The 19,608-nt window shown below is 40.6% G+C and overlaps 1 protein-coding gene across 7 annotated transcripts in view; it reads left to right on the top strand.

Annotated features, from left to right (window-relative positions):
• The window catches only part of Myo1b (myosin IB), a 161,221-nt gene that overhangs the window by 114,351 nt on the left and 27,262 nt on the right, over window positions 1-19,608 (top strand). For all 7 annotated transcript variants that reach the window (XM_034497897.2, XM_034497899.2, XM_076931924.1 and 4 more), the window contains exons 12-17: window positions 2,780-2,866; window positions 3,478-3,543; window positions 12,723-12,827; window positions 15,153-15,215; window positions 17,460-17,660; window positions 18,937-19,163. In XM_034497897.2, coding sequence (XP_034353788.1) covers window positions 2,780-2,866; window positions 3,478-3,543; window positions 12,723-12,827; window positions 15,153-15,215; window positions 17,460-17,660; window positions 18,937-19,163 — 749 coding nt within the window. The remainder of the gene's footprint in view (window positions 1-2,779; window positions 2,867-3,477; window positions 3,544-12,722; window positions 12,828-15,152; window positions 15,216-17,459; window positions 17,661-18,936; window positions 19,164-19,608) is intronic.

Here is a 19,608-nt window from a genome sequence, read left to right as displayed (position 1 = left end):
ACCAAGATAATGGAAACTTGAGACAGTCTGTTGTCCAGTGTCTGCTTGATGATTCTCTCCTTAGCCTCACGGCCTCTGTAATCTGGCCCTACCTGTGTGACTTCTCTCAGCTGGGCTCTGTAAGAGCCCAATTTATTTTATTGGTGTCTGTGCTTTTGCTTGCCCGTCATCCATATGCCACTGTTCACCCATGGGGTTCGTGTAATTTTACTCCATCTAAGGGATTTTTCTGATCAAATAGGCCCCTAAATCCCCCGTTTCCTGACCTCGTCTTTCCCTGCATTCTGGCTCTTACCCACCTTCTGATGGAGGGAGGTCTTTGTGTTAATGTGATCTCTTCTGCTGCAGGCTCCCCATCTGTGTCCCATCTCAGGCCATGCTTGATATTGGCCACTTTAGAAGTAGTTTCCACCAGGGACTTTCCTCTGTGAGCACCAGGTGGCTGCAGAAAAGCATACCGTTTTCCTAGTGTACTTAGGGTCTGAGGTGGTGTTCCCCTTGGTTCCTATATCACAGAAGTGGTCCTTAAATGGGAATTCACACTCCTGCTGTTTGTGCTCTCCAGGTTACAAGTGTCTAGAGTACACAGCTTGATTTCCCTCCCCTTCTTTCCGGTCTCCTTTTCCTTCCCTTTTTTCTCCTCTCCTCTCCTCTCCTCTCCTCTCCTCTCCTCTCCTCTCCTCTCCTCTCCTCTCCTCTCCTCTCCTCTCCTCTCCTCTCCTCTCCTCTCCTCTCCTCTCCTCCCCTCCCCTCCCCCCCCTCTCTTCTCTTCTCCTTACCTTTGTCCTTCCCTCTCTTGAATTTCTAGCAAATTTTCTAGTTTTTTTTTCCCTACTCCTGGTTTCTAGGGTCTCCAAGAAAAGAGATTTCCTTATTAACTAGGAAATGTGTAGAGGAAATGATCTCTTCCCACCTGGCAAGTGGGTGTGTTCTAAAATCACTCTAAAAAATAAGAATTCAACAAATATTCCACAGCCTAACAAGATGTGTCCTTTATAAAGTGAAGATGTACCGATTTAAGAAGAATTTTCGACTCACTACAGAGAGTCTGTGTTGTGTTTTATAAAAAAAGATAGAGAAGCCAGGGATATATTTGGTGGAGGTGCAGTATGGTGTGGGGGAAGGGAGTGCCTCTGCGGGCCCATACGGAGGCATCCTTTCTCCTTTGAGGGACCAGCCACCCTACACTGTAGTATAGAATAGAGTTTATTCAGAGCATAAGGAGGGGAGGGGGGAAGAGAGGGGAAGGGAGGGAGAGAGAGTGAGAGGGGAGGGGGGAGGAGGGAGGGGAGATGGAGGGAGAGAGAGACAGAAAGAAAGAAAGTAAAGGCCAGTCATGAGCATGTGGAGAGGGAGGGGAATGGGGAGGGGGCAGGAGCTAGAGGAGAGAGCAAAAGCTAGCAAGAGGAAGGGGAAAGCTGCCCCTTTTTTAGTGAGTCTGGCACACCTGGCTGTAGCCAGGAAACTGTGGGCGGAGTCTAGACTAAATGCCAACAGTCTGCAAGGTAAAACAATCGAGGTGTTTTCTAAGAACAGCAGAGCCTCTGGCTTTCCTCAGCCAAGGACAGTTCCTCTTGTACTGCTGACAGTGAGACTGCTGATAGGTGGTGACATTAGTACTTAAGGCGCATGCTTGGCGCCCAGGGTATTCGAGAGAATTAGATTTTCTCACCAAAGCTGTGCTCTCCATCCAGCCTGTGATTCTGAATCATTAATGTGTGTGTGTGTCTGTCTTCTGCCTCATCTAAGTCTCACCCCTGTGAACCGCTTTAAAGTGTACAAGTAAGCACACAAGAGGTACTTTACCTTCATACAACTTACAAAAGTTCATTGTAGAAGATTTTTAGATAATATTCAAAGCAGAATGAAAACAGTAAAATGTTAGACCTACATATTTGATTGTTATTAAGTTTTTGGATTTAGAGTACCAGCTTTTTGTTTTCCCACTTTTTGTATTGTATAAGGTACATTGTAACATTGCCTTCCTATCAATTGTTTAAGGATTTTTTGAATTTTGTTAATATGGGGTGGGGAATGGAAAAATGTGTGTCAGGATTGCAATTATGGATCAGAAGTTGGAGGGCAACTCATTTCTCTCCTCGTGGGCATCCTGGGCCTTAAGTGAGACATCTCATTGGCCCTAGTTTTTAGGAATTTTATATCTCTCCATAGGTTAAGTGTCTTTTTCTTCTTTGAATCTTTTGAAATGGTCTACATATTCTTCCCGATTATTTTATTATACTTTCTCTTTTTTATGGCTTCAGTTAAAGAACTATGTTTGTAAATGAAAAAAATTTATCGATTGTTTTATTCTGACTTATTTTATTTCCTTTCCTTTGTATGAGTGTGTGTGTGGGGGGGGGGGCAGTTACTGTATTAAGGACACAACTTTTCAGTTTCTTTCCTGCAATGTAAGTGTTCAGTTGTTCAGCTCTGCAGTGTAACTATATTACATCTCTTTTATGAATGTTGATTTTTCCTATTCTTGGGATCCTTTCTTGGTTTTCCTTTGTTCTGTAACATTAGGATGAATATTTTTGTGGCAAAACATTCTGTGATATTATAATTAATTGCCTGGGATGCAAAAAATGTAGTCTGGTTGAAAAGTTTACCTAGTTCTCTTAAAGTTTGACTACTTAGCCAGTATAAAATAAAATTTGCCCCAAGGAGAATTTTGAAATAAATAGTCTAAATACTTTTAAAGTATTTTAAATATTTTATAGAAATTAAGCATTGTTACATTTGTTAGTGTTAAGTTGTTCCTTTTTCTTTTTAATAGGCTTATTATGCCCGTGATGCCCTGGCTAAAAACCTCTACAGCCGGTTGTTTTCATGGTTGGTAAATCGTATCAACGAGAGCATTAAGGTATTGAATCTCTGCAAGACACTATTTGTAATAAATAAATGGTATTCACAGTGCAAACATTATCTTTAAAGAAGCTTAGTTCTGTAAGCAAGTATTCAATTGCCACTTTAAAAGGTGATTTTTTTTTTTTTTTTCTGATGGATCGATCTTGCATAAGACTGAACTTTGCCAGGGGTTCTGTTTCTCTTGCTGTATCATATGCACTGGGCTTCATGGTCTTTGCAGAGCAGTTAGCATTTTTTTTGGGTAGTTGTATACACTTTACTGAAAAGATGATTTTTTTCTTATAAGTACTTATATGATCTTTATTAAATATGTTTGGAGAGAATTAATATGATCTTCATTGAGTATTGGACAAGGTAACCATGAAAAGCTTTGTGCTTGGTCAGAGTTCGTTCTTTTCTTGTTTTATAGCATGAGGCACCACCAAGACCTTCAGTGCCTGTGTCATTGTTAAGTTTCTGAAGGATTCTACACCAGTACTCTTACCTTCCAAGTCCTTAACAGAACAACTGGATTATTATTTTAGACAAAACAACTTGTGCAAGTCTGTGCCTCTTGCTGTTATAGTATACCTGCATTATCTTATTAACGTGAAATATTTTTTTAAGGCACAAACCAAAGTGAGAAAGAAGGTCATGGGTGTCCTGGATATTTATGGCTTTGAAATATTTGAGGTAAGATGTTTTTAAAAATTAGTACTACTGTTATTAAGGTGAAACAATTAGAAATGAAGTCATGTTGTATAGGCAACTCATTATAAATAACTCTTATCTTGAATTTGAAAGTAAGCTCTCTGCAAGTACAGTCTCTGTGTGTGTGTGTGTGTGTGTGTGTGTGTGTGTGTGTGTGTGTGTGTGTGTGTTTAAGTGCTCAACCACCATTTGGAGACTTTATCAAAGTCACTTTTGAAATTTTTATGTGATAATGTGTCTTCCATGTTACATGGACACCAGTGACTCTGGTCATCCAGTCATTCATAGGTTGCTTGAAAAACAAAGCATAAAAAAAAAAAAAAACCCAGGAAGGGAGAAGCCAGAGACTTCCATCACCTAAATAAAGCTGGCTAATTCCTGTGAGTTAGGGGTTAGGGATGGGAATTCATGCCTCCTTTGGTCTTGTCCAGGCCATGCCCTGCTGTGGTCTTAGAATAAACTCCACAGCAGAAGTTCAAAATGAGCATGCTTGCTCCAGATTAAATGGTTAAACATTACACTTAAGGCAGGCATGGTTGCAAATGCTGTTAATCCCAGCACTCAGGAGCCAGAGCCAGGGGGATGTCTGTGAGTTTGAGGCCAGCCTGATCTACCAAGTGGGTTTCAGGACAGCCAGGGCTCAGGCATCCTAGGCCTATCTGATTGCAATAATTAACTGCTGTGTATGTTGTCAGATTTAATTTTCAGAACAACTCCATGGAAGTAGCTGTTATTCCTATTTCACAGATGAGAAAGTAAGGCTGGATAGCTACCACACTTAACTTCTGCTAAATAATAGATATAAGGTCCAACTCCCTGGTTTCCCACTATTTTCTTTATTTCTTTCCTTTCCTAGTAGGGTTAAGACCAAGGTCATTTCCTTACCCTTCTCTCCAAACTCATGGGTTCCCCATATGGGAAAACCCCAGTGTTGTTACAGCCTCCAGTTCCCTGTCTCCCTGTTCTTACATCAATTCCAGACTCTGGTCAGTTTGGAGATGCGTCTAGATGGAAGTGTACATGCTGGCCACTGCCCTTAGCTGGGAATGTTCAGCACAGTTCCTCTTAGGCTAAATCTACGAAAGAAGCTGCAGGTCTCTTGATGGTTGAGGTTTGTGCATTGGGAAAATTCTGTGTATATTCAGAAGTCACTGCTCAAATTAATTTCCTTTAGCAAGATCTCAGGATACTGTTACTAAATAGGCAGATGTTAGAGTCACTCTTTACCATTGGCAGGGTGAAATCTCTTACCAGGTATAGCACGGAGGATCTAAATTTAAATAGTTTCATGAGTTGGCTGACTGGTAAACATCGATTTTAATAGAAATTTAGAAGAAAAGATACAGTTGATACTCCTAAAATAAAGATAGTGGATTTACATTAATTTCCCCAGAGAACAATTTATTGCCCATAAATTGCATGTGTATTTTTAGAATTTTAGCCATGGCATCACAGGCATAGAGGGCCTATGTACGTATTCATTTATTGCTTATGAATAAGACAGATTCTTAATGCCGTGTCACACACAGCCTTGTTTGGCCTGGAATTTACTACAAAGACTAGGTAGTAGTCTCTGCCTCTCACATGGTGGGGTTATACACATACACCACCAGACCTAATTGAAACTATTTTGATACGATAATAGGGATATGTTGAGACATACACTTAGCTTGCCCTCTAGTATGTCCTAAGATGTAATTAGCTTTAGAAAACGGGTCCTGTGCCAGGCAGTGGTAGCTCACGCCTTTAATCCCAGCACTTGGGAGGCAGAGGCAGGCGGATTTCTGAGTTTGAGGCCAGCCTGGTCTACAGAGTGAGTTCCAGGACAGCCAGGGCTACACAGAGAAACCCTGTCTCGAACCCCCCCCCCCCAAAAAAAAAAAAGAAAGAAAAGAAAACGGGTCCTAATAGCTCTCAAAGGATATTTGAGACTCGAAGCCAAGTATACCTCACAAGCCATATAAGACAATCGGCCTGATGTGAGCCACATACCAGTAGCAAACAAGGCAGAGATTTCCTTATCTGCTCAGAATTTGCAATCTGGCTTTAAAACTTTAAAGTCTTTTGCTGCTGAAGATAGGCACACCCACACAGGAAATTAGGAAACTGACTGCCTAGGGAATGGCACCACCCACAGTGGGCAGGCCCTCCCACCTTGATCAGCATACTATTTTATAGTACCCTTGTTCTATGTCCCTAATCAGAACAGAAGTTGAATGTCAGTAGGCAAAACCCTTGAACTTGGTCCCAGATGCATTATCCTCCAGGAATCCCAGAATCTTTTCTACTTATTTTAGATTTCACTTCTTTCAGGTTTTTCTCCACACCTTTCTTGCTGGACTTTGCCTTCCTACTGCAAGTCACAGTGTCACTTTTTCAACACTGGTACAGCTCAAGACTCTAGCTCTGAAGACCTGTGCACTATGTTTCTAAATGCTCTTCAGATGGATGCTCTATTTCAGTATCTCAAAATCCTAGCTACATAGTGAAGTCACCTGGGGAGCTTTCAGGATTTCCTGTTTAGATTGTACCAGCTATCAAACCAGAATTGCCAGCACAGGACCTGGCAGCAGTGTTCTCACAGCTCCCCAGTGATGCCAATGTCCAGTCAATCCTATAGACAGATTTGTTACTGACCGGAAGCTCATGTTACGAGTGCATTCTCCAAACAAAAGTTTCTAAATGAGTAAATTCAGTAAGTTATACTTACAGCAAATTGTCAAATAATCACTGTCATAGCTTCTTTTTCTGTTGCTATGATAACATACCCTGATAAAAGCAACTTAAGAGAGAAAAAAAATTATTTGGCTCATGATTCCAGGTTACATCCCATCAGCATCATGAGAAACTCATGTTAGCAAGAACTTGAAGTCGTTAGTCACAGTACATCCACAGTCAAGAGCAGGGAACAATGAATGCATGGCAGTGCTCAACTTGCTTTTTCTTTAACAGGTCAGAATCCCCTGCCTTGGGAATGGTACCACCCATAGTGTGCAGGCCCTCCCACCTCAATTAACATAGTCATGGTATCTTCTACAGTCATGCTCACAGGGCAACCTAATGTAGACAATCCCTTGTTGAATTTTCTTTCCCAGTGATTCTAAATTGTGTAAAGTTGACAATCAAAACTTATCACAGCCATATAAAATCATTGAGTTCATTTCTCTGCATGAAATAAGGACATTTTTAAAAATTAAGCATTATAAACTCAAGAAGCTAGAAATCTCTTATGATTAAGAAGATAGTGATAAGTACAATTTTTAATAAGACCTTTGTATAGATGACACCTTTAATTAATAGATGCAGAGTGAGTGAATGGATTTAAGAAACAAGCTGGCAGTATAGCTTAGCTGCTTGCCACCAAGATCTGGTGAGCTGGCTGGCCTGGAACTGTCAGTACCTGCCTCTGTCTCCCAGGTGCACCCTTTTGCTTTGTTTTATTTCTTGAGAGAAGTAGAATCTGTGCATTGTACTTAATAGTTCTCTCTATTTTTCTGTCTAACTCTCTCAGTTTAATCATCAGCTAGTCTGATTTAATAATTTGTTTTTTATTTTATAAATATATTTATTTGGATGCATTTAGAATGGAAATTTAGCTGATAATTTTAGATATTTTTATCTATTTTTTTATTTAAAATTATAAAGGTTCTTTTTCTCTTAATAAGTTATTCACAAACCTTTCTCTGATACTTGCCTAAGCTTTCTTGGATTCTCAGCAATATTGTTACATATGAAAATGTCATTATTAACCACAGAAAACCCGACTAAGAATTTAAAGAGTACCAGAAGCTTAAGGAATCCACATAAGCAAAGTATTCAGAATTCATATCAGTGCAAAATAAGTGTTTCTTCTGTCAAAACTGACCACAGGAAATGAGGGTTCTGCCTTTTAAAGCACTGTGTGCTTTACTTTAAAACTGTACAGTAAGGTCCAGAACATTTCCTAACTGTCCAGTTCTGCCTCAGCGACTGGCCTGTCAGTCGCCATGGACGTGCTTTTCAGCTGAGCTGGTAGAAGCCTTTCATCTCTCTGGCTCCTCTCTAAACAGAGGGGGAAAGGGGACCATTAAGCCTTGGGATGATGACACATGGATTTCCTGAAAAGCACTCAGTGCCAGGGTGAATAAGTTTGCCTTGCTGGCCGCATGTGATCTGATGTCAGTGCGTGAAACAGATTTAGGGAACATAGATTTTAAAAAAAGGTGAAGCTCAAAAGGAAGAAGACACTGTAGCTGTACATTCTGGTGGACGGAGAAATCCACTTCCCAAAGGAAGAAAATCACTCCAGATGCCCCACACAATTAAGTTTGAACATTGTTTTCTTCTTTCTTTCTTACTTTTTTTCTTTTTTTTTTTCTTTTTTTTTTTTTTTTTTTGTTTTGGTTTGGTTTTTTGGTTTTTTTCGAGACAGGGTTTCTCTGTATAGCCCTGGCTGTCCTGGAACTCACTCTGTAGAAGGCTGGCCTCAAACTCAGAAATCCGCCTGCCTCTGCCTCCCAAGTGCTGGGATTAAAGGCGGGCGCCACCACCGCCCGCTTGGCTTGAACTTTGTTTTAATTCAGAATTTGGTCTTTGATTTCTGAGACATTTTTATAATGTGTCCATTAAAGAAAAAGTGGGCTGACCAGGGAGAAGTGGGGAGAGGTAGGAGGGGTGAATATTATCAAAATGCCTTGTATGAAATTCTCGAGGAACTAATAAAATGGAGGGAGAAAATAAGTAAGTGCTATTACTTTAAAAAATTATGTGACACCGAAAAACAAATTGAACAACGTGAAACCTCCCTTAGGCTTATCTGCAAGGAAGTTAGTTTACTGGAAAAACTTAATTAAAGATTAACACTCACTAGAACCTAGAGGCCCTAGTTTCTGGTCATGTTACATCCTGTACAGCTGAAATATTCTCATCTAGGCAAAGGGCTAAATTAACTGTACCTCTTGCCCTATCATGGTTATAGAACATGTTTTCCAATTAATTCTGGCTGTTGTCAGTACCTTCTATTCTAGTTCCCCTCTGTGCTGGAGAACATATAGTTAAGAAAGAAGGTGACTGTGGATTAGCTATGAATATGATGGGTTATAGTTTTTAAAAATCATAGTTTACTTAAAAATATTTAAGAAACTATGTTTCGGAAGTTGTTTTCCTTCAATCAAATATGTTACCATATTTGATTGTTATCTACCTATAAAAATGTTATGTATATAAAGGAAAATGTGTTAATCACTCAGTTTTATGAATGTTTAGAAGAGTAAAATAGCTAATGTTAAATGTTTTTCTTATACATTTCAAAGGGTTTTTTTTCTGATGTTCGGTTTTTTTAAAAAGTAGTTATCGCTTTGGAGGCTTTTTCTTGGCTTTAAAAAACAATTGTGGCTAAGTACATTACCTTTTGTCTATATGTTGATATTTTTGATGATACTCGGCTGCCAGAGGCTTTCCAACAAGGATGCCATTGCTAGGATGCATTTACAGCAGTGGTGTGTCCATCCCAGGTCTCTAAATTGTACCCATAAAGCTGTGGGTTTATCTATAAATGAACCATTTCATGTGTCATGCCTTTATTACATAAAGATAAAACCTCACCTAATACATTACATCTAAATGCCAAGCGTTTGTTCTCAGATGGAAGGAAGAGCAGACCTGTAAAAAACATTGACAGTGTATATTATTAATGGCACGTGTAGATCATTACTGGCACGTTTAGCTTGAACAAATCATGGTCTTTGTATTTGAACTGCCTGGTTTTCAAAACATAATGTCCGTCTGTAAAATCTGTCTATAAAATATGCCATCTCCCTATCCTTAATATTGAGGTATGAAGTTGTCTCTTGCATTTACCTCTTAGTTTTTAATATTTACTATTCATAAAGAGTACAACTTTTTAAAATTACATAATTTTCTTTAGAAATTCAAGATAGCCTTAACTGCTTCTATTGCGAAGAATATAAATAGGCCAATATTTCTGGACATGTCTTTCAAAGCCATGCTGTGTGGAAGAGTTGTGGTTGATACTTGGGAGTAGAAAGTAGCAGTGACACATACCGCGAGCACAATCAAATGGTCTCAGAATCTAGGACTTTTTAAGAAGCCCTACTGTTTAAAGCATTAGTTTGTTCTACCCCTATACAGTGGGTGCTTGCTCTCCTATGTACAGTCGGGGTACACGGTGATGTATTATGTAACCTCCTGCTTGTCTGTCTTCCCCACAGCTATCTGTACAGAGCTTCCCTGGAGGGAATCATTCAATAAAAGCCCTGAATGTCCTTGTCTGAATAGATCCCTTAATGCATATGCCACAAGATATGCACATTGTTAACTTTCGTTTTGGACAGTAATTATTGTCCTCCCCATGATAATGTTTTAGAGTATGTAGAAGGACACCATTACAGTAGGTGCTGATTTCAGTGTGGGGGAATAAGTTAATTTCTGCATTGATAGTTGAGTATTCTAGTTTCGTTTGGGGGCTCGGGAAGGCGACTTTTATTATTAGAGAGTTCCGTTCTTGTTTTTAGACCGTCTCTAGGTGGATACTGTCTCGTTGCTATCTGAAGTGATTTTGAACGAGGAGTCCAGCATGATTCCATACAACAGATCATGGATGGGAGGTTCTTCTGGAACTTGAAGGGTCTTGTCACTCTTCTGTGATCTTCCAGATGCCTTTGTTCCCTACTCTTTGGGTAGATATAGACCTTGACCACACATGTATACTTTCTTCACACTGATGTTACACTGACTTAAGAAATGCTGGGCTCTGAAGCCCTAAGACTTTGGGCATGTTTTGTCATTTATCAGTATTTCGGCCAGCCTCTTTCATCTTGCTGAGTTCTTCCTTAGCAGAGGCACAGTTGTGATCCCACATGCAGCTTTAGAACCTCTCCAGTAGGCTGATTGTGTCTTCATCTAAGGTTTTCTACCGATTAGAAATATAGCCTCACTGGGCAGTGGTGGTGCACACCTTTAATCCCAGCACTCAGGAGGCAGAGGCAGGGAGATCTCTGAAATCAAGGCCAGCATGGTCCACAGAGTGAGTTCCAGGACAACCAGGGCTACTCAGAGAAACCCTGTCTCAAAACCAACCAACCAACCAAACAGAAAACAAAACAGCCTCAGTGTTACAGGCACCACCTATAGCAGTGAATAACTCTTTGAAAAATCTATTGCTAATTAAGAACTGACTGCATTTTGTGTCTGTTCCCCTGCACCAGAATGCAGTAAGTATAAACTCTTTGCAGTGCCGGTCTGTTGCATGTGCCTGTGCTAATAGCTTCTCCAGTTTCTGTGACTTTTTTTTAGCCAATAGTTGCTGACTAATTGTGTGGCTGTGTGCAGAAAACCGTAAAGATTAACAGCGAATATAATTTAGCTTGAATTGAATCCATAAGCTGTGCTGTAATTGTGAAGCTTTGTCTTTGGTTCCTCACTTGTTCGTGTGTGTTTCGTAGTCTTGTTTGGAACGAGCACACAGCACATCACGTATCCAAGGACACTAGTCATGTCCCTCTCTCTCCTTCCTCATCAGTGGACACTCTAAACTTTAGCATCCTTGTGCTGAAATTACTTCATTAGCACGGATCCTCAAATAGAAGATTTGCTCTTTATGTTTGTTTTCCATTGTGAGAGGTCTACTTGTATTAAGCGCTCCAATATTAGTTTTTTAAAATTTTGATCATGGTGTTATAGAAGAGTATATTTTACCAAACCAGAAAAACCTGATGTTTCTCATATGAAATGACTGTGGTGCTGCTTAAAAGCGTAAAGACATCTGACAGCTACAGTGGACTGGCTTTATTTCCTGATAAAAGTTGTTAACTGTGGTTTTAAAGAGTTCATGTGAAAAGGCATCTGGAGAGGTGAAAACACACGCTTGCTTCTTTAGTAAAAAACCTTCAGGATGTTGAGAAACACTGATACCTAACTAAACTTAGATCAGCGAGGTCAGATGTTGATAGTGGAATCCTGTGGCTTCCGTTTATGTGGCTTGGACTTAGAAGTTTCCTCTGATCACTGCATTGTGGGTGATTACAAATCCTTAGCAAGATTCCAGACAAGGAAATAGTCACAGGTTCCCTTGTGACCCCATTCAGGTTTGCCCAAGGTAGGACTGAAGTTAATTTTTAAAAATCAGCTTTCAGAAACCTTTTGATTTTGTCACTTGTAGAGAGATGTAAAGGCCAGTCCCTCTGCTTACACACGAGGAGTGATGAGTCTCGGACTACCCTTGCTGAGGAGTTCCTTGTTAGATCAGGACTGGCCGCCTCAGTGGGAGCAGAGTCGTGTTTCCCAGAGGTGGAGTCTTTGTGTCCTTTTGCCCACTGCCAGTACCTCTTGGCAAAGATGGGTGTAAAAGTGAAGAAGACAAGCTTCAACACCACATCTGTGTCGTTCTGGAAGATTCTAATAAAGCATGTTCCTTCAGCAGATGGGATTTGCTCCTCCAGTGTGTTCTTTGAGCTCTGTGGATTGTTCAATATTATTTCATCACGGAGCTTTTATCAGAGAATATATTATAAGAGGTAATTAGTGTGAGGCAGAACTTCTGAAGAGGAACCATGGGGTACCTGAGAGAGCAGATTTGGCCTTCTGAGAAGAGAGAGATTGTCTCCAGCTGAGGGGATGGCTTGATACTTTGATTTCCATGGATTTGTTCGATGCATTTACTGGCTCAGTATGTGTTTGGTATTTACAAGATATATTATGGTGTGAATCACAGTGAGCAAGATGGTTCATATGTGAAGCTAGTCAATACATGTATATATCTGTGCACACATTTACAAACAGGGCATTGAGTGAGGGACCTGATTCTTGTTGGAGATGGAGGTAGGAAGACCTGAGAATGAGCCATTTGGAAGTTGTTGACAGGGATTACAGATCTCACTGTCTTTACTGAATTGCAGGGGAAATTTGAACCACAGATGGGATGCTTCTCTACCGTCTAAAGCTCCCCATCCTGGTACTGCGGCTTCGTGCATATCTTGTTTGTTCGCTGACTCATGAGCCATTCCCCACGTGCTCGCAAGGCACGTCTGTCCTGGGAGCTTGTGTGGGGCCACAGTCGAGCGTAAAGGGTGCTGGGTGACATTTCAGATGGATTGAAGTGTTGAGTGTCTTCCTTAGGGAGAGCTAGTGACATGGTTATAGCGTGTTTCCTTCTTTTCACACAGGACAACAGCTTCGAGCAGTTCATTATTAATTACTGTAATGAAAAGCTTCAACAAATTTTCATCGAACTTACCCTCAAAGAAGAGCAAGAGGAATATATTCGGGAGGTAAAGTTGAAACAGTCGAAAAGGTTTCTCCATTATAACTAAAAATCTGTATTTGAAGACCATCTGCATAACCCAGGAGTCTGTTCTAAGTTTAATATGCTATGTCTTCAAATATTTTGTTTGTCTGGTGGCTGTGCTGACTCTTCACTAGTTCTCAGAACAGTACCTGGTACATAGTAGGTTGTCATTAAATAGTAGGTTCACTTCAGTCTCATAGGTTCCACTGCAATTATGTAAAGTAATATTGTGCTAAGAAAATGGAGATGAATAAATAAATTAGGTCCACATGCTGGACTAGCACTCAGACATAAAAGGGGATGAGCGATTGACACACACAGCATGGATCATGTGCATTATGATAAAAGAAAGAAACCTGATTCCATCCATCTTAAACTGACAGAGCTGTAGATGGATTGTCTGTAGAAAGCCATCGTCAATGATTGCTGGGGCTTTACGAGTTTGAATGGTATGACAAGAGGGAATTTGGGGACTGGTTGCAGTTATGACTATAGATTATGTATGAGCTGACACTAAGAACTATATACCAAAAAACCTCTATCACTACCACAGCGAGATTGAGAATTCTTAGAGATTTTGCTCAATCTTAAAAAAAAATTTTAAAAATGTATAACATAATTTATACATAACATTTGTTATATGATCACCATATTCTGGGTGTTATTTAAGGGCTATCTCATTTAATGTCATCTTAAATTAACCAGAAATAATTGTTTGTAAAGTCCTTTCACCTTTAATTTTAAGCCACAAACTTGGTTTTCTTCTTTTATTTTTTAAAGTAAACATTCACCTTTTAAGTGATTGTTTTCTTATTCCTATATTTTTGTGTTTCATTTGCTGTAACATTTTAAGAATACTATTAACTGTTTTCCTTCTTTTTAAAAACATTTTAAACATGCGTCTGTGAGCACGCTCCAGTGCATGTGGGGGTCAAGAGATAACTTGCGAGAGTCAACTGTTTCCTAAAATGTGGGTTTCAGGGATTAATTTCAGACTGAGCCATCTTAAGATTCCACTATATTCCATTTTAAAGACAAAATTAGCAGTATAGCCCAAATGAACTTCAAACTCAAGATAGTCCTGTCTCAGCCTAAGATGAGTAGTTAAATAGACAGGCAGACATATATAGATATAGGTAGATGATAGATAGGTAGGTAGGTAGGTAGATACATGGATAGATGGGTGGATAGATAGACAGACAGACAGACAGACAGACAGGGCGAGCTTTGTTTTCCATGAGTACATGCTAATACATGTGGATGCTCATGTACTTGTTTTTAAACAGGTATCTTACTGTGTAGCCAAAGATATCCCTGAATAAAGGCTCGCTCCATCTGCCTTACTCTTAGAATGCCGATGTTACGGGGATGCACTCCTGCGTGTATTTTTCTAATAGGATTGCTAATCCCCCAGTGACTTAGTAAAACAATCCATTAAGCCAAACTGTTAATATGTCTTTGTTTTGTTTGTTTTAGCATGAGCATTCTAAAACTTCAGAAAAGTTTTGTGCTTTTCTGGCAACTTTCTGGTAATATAAATATCCTGAAATCAAGAATCCTTCTCTTCCTGTCTTCTCATCTTACAGAGACTGCCAGGGAGTTAATGTATAGATTACTTGAAATACTTCTAAGAGAATATAAGCAGATTCCTCGCTTGTTATATCTTCTCTTAAGAAAACTATTGTCTCTGCCTAGAGGTGGAGGTTAGGCAGACAGAATGAAGGCAGTTCACTTCACTGGTTTGGCTCTAGAGCTAGTGTTGGCGGCTCTGTGGGTAGGTTTTCCATGGTGTGTTCTATGGAAAAAAAAATACTTCCTCTCCATATTGAGGTGCTTTTACGCATGAAATAGTTAACTGACTTAGAACTTAGCATTGATTCTAAAATTAGTTTTACTGCGTGATGACAAAAAACGCTAGGCCTTAGTAGCTGGGATCAAGTTCTGCCTGATTTCCTTATAAACATGGTAAATATACACAGAACAATATTGACCCAAGGGCCTGTTGACTAAATATTTGGCTTAGAGCCCATGAAGTGCATGGGAAACAGTGACAGATGGGAGAGTGGAATGGGAAGCAGCCTTGGAGCAGGTCAAGGGCAATTGCTTCCATCGGTTCATGTCAGTGGGGGACTGCTGTGTCCAGGAAGCTTTGGATCGGAGGATGATGTTGACAGCTCTGGCTCCATAAAGAGAGAACTTCAGACTGAGATTGAAATGCGGAGGGGAGGGGGGTCCAGGGAGCAATTCATTTTCAGATGGCACGGCAGCATTGCCACATGTATCTGAGCGTGTTCCCTTTTGTTTTTAGGACATAGAATGGACCCACATTGACTACTTCAACAATGCTATCATTTGTGACCTAATAGAAAATGTGAGTACATCGGTATTTAAGGAATTTTTAGTAGGAGAATTAACCTTGTACAAATGATCTCACTGCCCTTTACAGTATGCATCCATGTTTTACACTTTTCTCTGTGTTCTGGGAACTACTTTGTTTGAAGACTTTATGGTAACCCTAAGTACTCATTCTCCGCTCTTGAGTGAATGCATGGAACGCTTTTATTATGGTTCTTAGCCGGGCTCCCCTGGTCTTGTTGCCCTGTCACAGCCCTTTTATGACCTCTTGGCGTTTGTGTGCTGAGAACCCAGGCCCCTGGGGAATGAATATGTGCACTGACCAAAGCAGGCAATTAGAGGTTTGCACATCAGTATACCCATTTCATGTCTACAGCCTAGTGCCCTCCTACTGTACCACTGAGTTTAAGGTAGAAAGAGGGAAGAGGCACAGACCTCTGAGCTGGATTAACAGGTCATTACTGGCCTATCTTTGACTCAGAGAATTCAGAGAGGATGCTATGAGTGTGACGGCAGGTGGCCAAGAACCTGGGATTTTTCAGCGTGTGTATGAGTTTGAAAAGGATAAAAACGGGGAAAATTACTGGGCAATTTTTAGGAAGCCGTTTGAATGTGTGTTTTTGGTTTGGGGCCATATGGTATCGTTTATTATAGTGAGTCACTTGCAGGAAGCTGCATTTATGTGGAAACAGGAAACCCCTTTGCTCACCTCGGGGTTGGTTGCTTGTACTCCTGCTCTTGATGTCGTCATTTGAGGCAGTGTGCATTCTTATTTCTCCTGCCAGCTTTTCACCTGTCCAGGGGATGCACACTGTGTTTACAGAACGCCCTCTTGCTCTTGAGTGTTCAGCAAACACTCTGTGCTCATCTCAAATCAGCCTGTGTGGAAATTACATGGTTGGCCAGTGTTTTCCCATCAATATGCAAGATACCGTTGAGAACATGATCTTAGATTTAGGTGAGCATGAGAAGCATAAACAATCCAAACCATCACTCCTTCCTGATAAAAAAAAAAGTAAACTTTGGCCAGCATCGGGAGGGAGTGTTGTCAATCTGCATAAAGAATTCGGAGCTCTCGCCTCAAATCCAAAAATCAAGACATTTCCTCAAGGTTTTTGTTGTTTTGTTTTGTTTTCCAAGCAAATTTTGTTACCTGAGGACTTTGCTGGGGAAAGTTTTACTTTCCGGATGAGATGTTTTTCTCCTAAACAGCAGGCTCTTGATTATTTCTCTTAAAGGAAAGAAATGCAATACGCTTAAATAGACCCGCACTTATCTAACAGAAGGTCCCTTGTGTAAATGATTGAAGAAACGTGTGTTCATAGAAGAGCCCAGAGCTCAAAGGAAGTGCTTCCTTCCAGCACCAGTGAACAACAATGTCTATTCTGGGGATGTAGTGAACATACTTGAGAGCCTGCTCTTCCCTTGGGTTTTGTGTGGAATGAGTAAGTGCTGGTCAGAGGAGCTCATAGCCTTCTGAGGACAGGGCCTTTGCCTTGGTGGAAGTGGGCGGGGTTAAGGGTCAGTGGCTTGGATTGTTTCTGGAATTGCAACTTAGGGGCTCTGGGGACAGTCACAGGAAGAGCACTGCCTTTGTTAGCAAAGTAGAAGATTCCTGATTTCTGGTTTAGTCTAGGGCTGGCCTATCTTGAAATAAATATCATAGAGTCTGAGCACACAAGTAAAATTTCACTCCTATTTAATACCCATTTAGATATTTTATATTGAACGAGTTTTATTCTAAACATGGGTTTGAACAGCACTTGATTGCATGATCGTTAAGAATGCCATCCTGCAACACAACACCAATCCCCTCCCCCAGAAACCCAGTGTTATTCTGAATCTGTGAGACCAATGTATTTCCTAAGCTGAGAATCGAACAGAAGACACAAGAGATGGAGCCAGGATTGGTAGCATGATGTAGACACCATTCTACCATGTTGGGTTTTGGATTTGAGGCCCATGCACACTTTTCTGACAGTGTGAACTTCATTTTACTGAGGGTGAGATGACTCTGGGTCCTGTCTGTTGGGAAAGGAGACACAAAGGCTGATGCCCCCACCCCAACACATCTGGGTCACTCTGGAAAGGAGCTGGCTTCTGTGGCCTTTGTGATTCTGTTTTCTGTTACAGCTGAACAGACTCTCACATGTAATTAAGTCAGTTGTGTTTGATGTTATGATTAGGACTAATTATTAGAGCAGCACAGCAAAGAAGGAAGGAGGGAAGGAAGGAAATACCTTTCTTTCTTTCCTCCCAGAACACAAATGGAATCTTGGCCATGCTGGATGAAGAGTGCCTGAGACCCGGCACTGTTACAGATGAGACCTTCCTGGAAAAGCTGAACCAAGTCTGTGCCACCCACCAGCACTTTGAGAGCAGGATGAGCAAGTGTTCCCGCTTCCTCAATGACACAACCCTGCCCCACAGCTGCTTCAGAATCCAGCATTATGCTGGCAAGGTACAGGGGAGCACCCTAGGCCCAGGCACAGTGTCGTTCCCAGGGCTTCTGTGCCTCCCGGGAGAGGGTGTGCTGTTGGAGACTAGGGAGAACAGCCAGTGCTCACTGGCAATTGAGCCTGGACCACCACGGTGAGCTACATTTTGTTAACACACGAAAACGAAAAACAAACCAGTGGCCTTAATGAACACTACAAAGTATCTTTGTCATTTTATTATTTTTCGCTCTTAAGCTGTTCTATCAAAAATACCTAGCAACACTGATAAAAGGTTGATAAATTGTGTCAGAAGAAAGGCCTATTGAAGGTTTTTTTTTTTAAACAATTTATTTATTTATTTATTTATTTAATGTAAGTACAGTGTCACTGTCTTCAGACACCCCATAAGAGGGCATCAGATCTCATTACAGATGGTTGTGAGCCACCATGTGGTTGCTGGGATTTGAACTCATGACCTCCAGAAGAGCAGTCAGTGCTCTTAACCGCTGAGCCATCTCACCAGCCCTACTGTAAGGTTTTAAAAGCACAAAACATTTAGCAAAAATCAAGAATTCTTCAGTTGAAATTTTGAGAGACACTAGGGAAAACACCTAGTTAAATAATTTTTTTCCTCTGAATTTGAGGAAGTTAATTTCAATAAAACAGTTTGAATAGTAGGCTAACTTCTAGAATTCGCAAAAGATTATTGATTGGAGTTAATGCTGCCTTTATAAATATGAATGGAAACTTCGCAGGAGAATTCCTTAGTCATACATTTATTGAAAATGAGATAATCCTGGATTGCCTTTGATTTCAGGACACCAGAGCATTGCTTCATTGAGAGGGCCCTTTGCTTTGCTTCATTGGCCCATAGTATTAAAAGCTACATTCCTGCTCAGTTTCTCTGTTGCTTAGGATGTCTGTGAAAATGTCCATGTTGTCTGTTTTTAAACCCTTTCTACTTTGAAACAGACTGGACTGGCATGTGAGGGAAAAAAAAAATTAAATTCTCAAATACATTCAGACATATACCCATACCAAAAAACATCTAACATCCTTTAAGAATGTTATGATAACCTTTTTGGAGTTTATTCTTGCAAATCTTGAAGGACATTATAGGCTATATTTTGATTCCTTTTCAAGAGATGGAACTCAAAGTTGGAAGCAATCTTAGTATCAGTGTGTGACTAGTCTACTGGGGTTTCTGATATTGGAGGAGTCTGGGTGTCATCCTTGTTTGACACTGTCCTGTGCAGTGAGCCTGCAGTGAGTCCCATGTGCTGTCACTGTCATTCACAGGTGCTATACCAGGTGGAAGGATTTGTTGACAAGAACAATGACCTTCTGTACAGGGACCTGTCTCAAGCCATGTGGAAGGCTGGCCACACCCTCATCAAGTCTCTGTTCCCTGAAGGGAATCCTGCAAAGGTCAATCTGAAAAGACCTCCGACTGCAGGCTCCCAGTTCAAGGCGTCCGTGGCCACCCTGATGAAAAACCTGCAGACCAAGAATCCAAACTACATCAGGTGCTTCTGGAACTTGAGTTCTTCTCTAAGAGCCCTCAACAAAGCCTCTAGTTTTGTGGTTGTTAGTTGTTTTGTTTTCCAGCTTCTAAGGTCATCTTAGATGGGATCCCATGCTTGGGATTTAGAAAGGTCCAACTAGGGTTAAAAGCAGTAGGAGGCTTGCTGTCTGATAGGTCAGATGTCAGCACACGCCTTGCCCTGGGAATTTCAGTTAGGGAGGAACCTGAGTGAACGGCATTTTTTGTATGTGTGTATCATTTACATGATATTTATATCAGTAGAAACACAAATAAGCACATTAACCTGCCTTGATTTACCCAAGTTAGAGCACATATTGGGAGAAAATATCATTTCTCAAAAATAGCCAGTGGTCTTTAATCATTTGCTTTCCTTAGTCTTAGTTGAGTAGAGTTTCTGAATTTTCTTGAGGCGCCATTTACATGAA

Source organism: Arvicanthis niloticus, chromosome 3, assembly GCF_011762505.2.
Source record: "Arvicanthis niloticus isolate mArvNil1 chromosome 3, mArvNil1.pat.X, whole genome shotgun sequence".
NCBI classification, from domain to species: Eukaryota; Metazoa; Chordata; class Mammalia; order Rodentia; family Muridae; genus Arvicanthis; species Arvicanthis niloticus.
The sequence above is the reverse complement of the archived record's forward strand: the minus strand, read 5'-3'. Positions and strand labels throughout refer to the sequence as shown.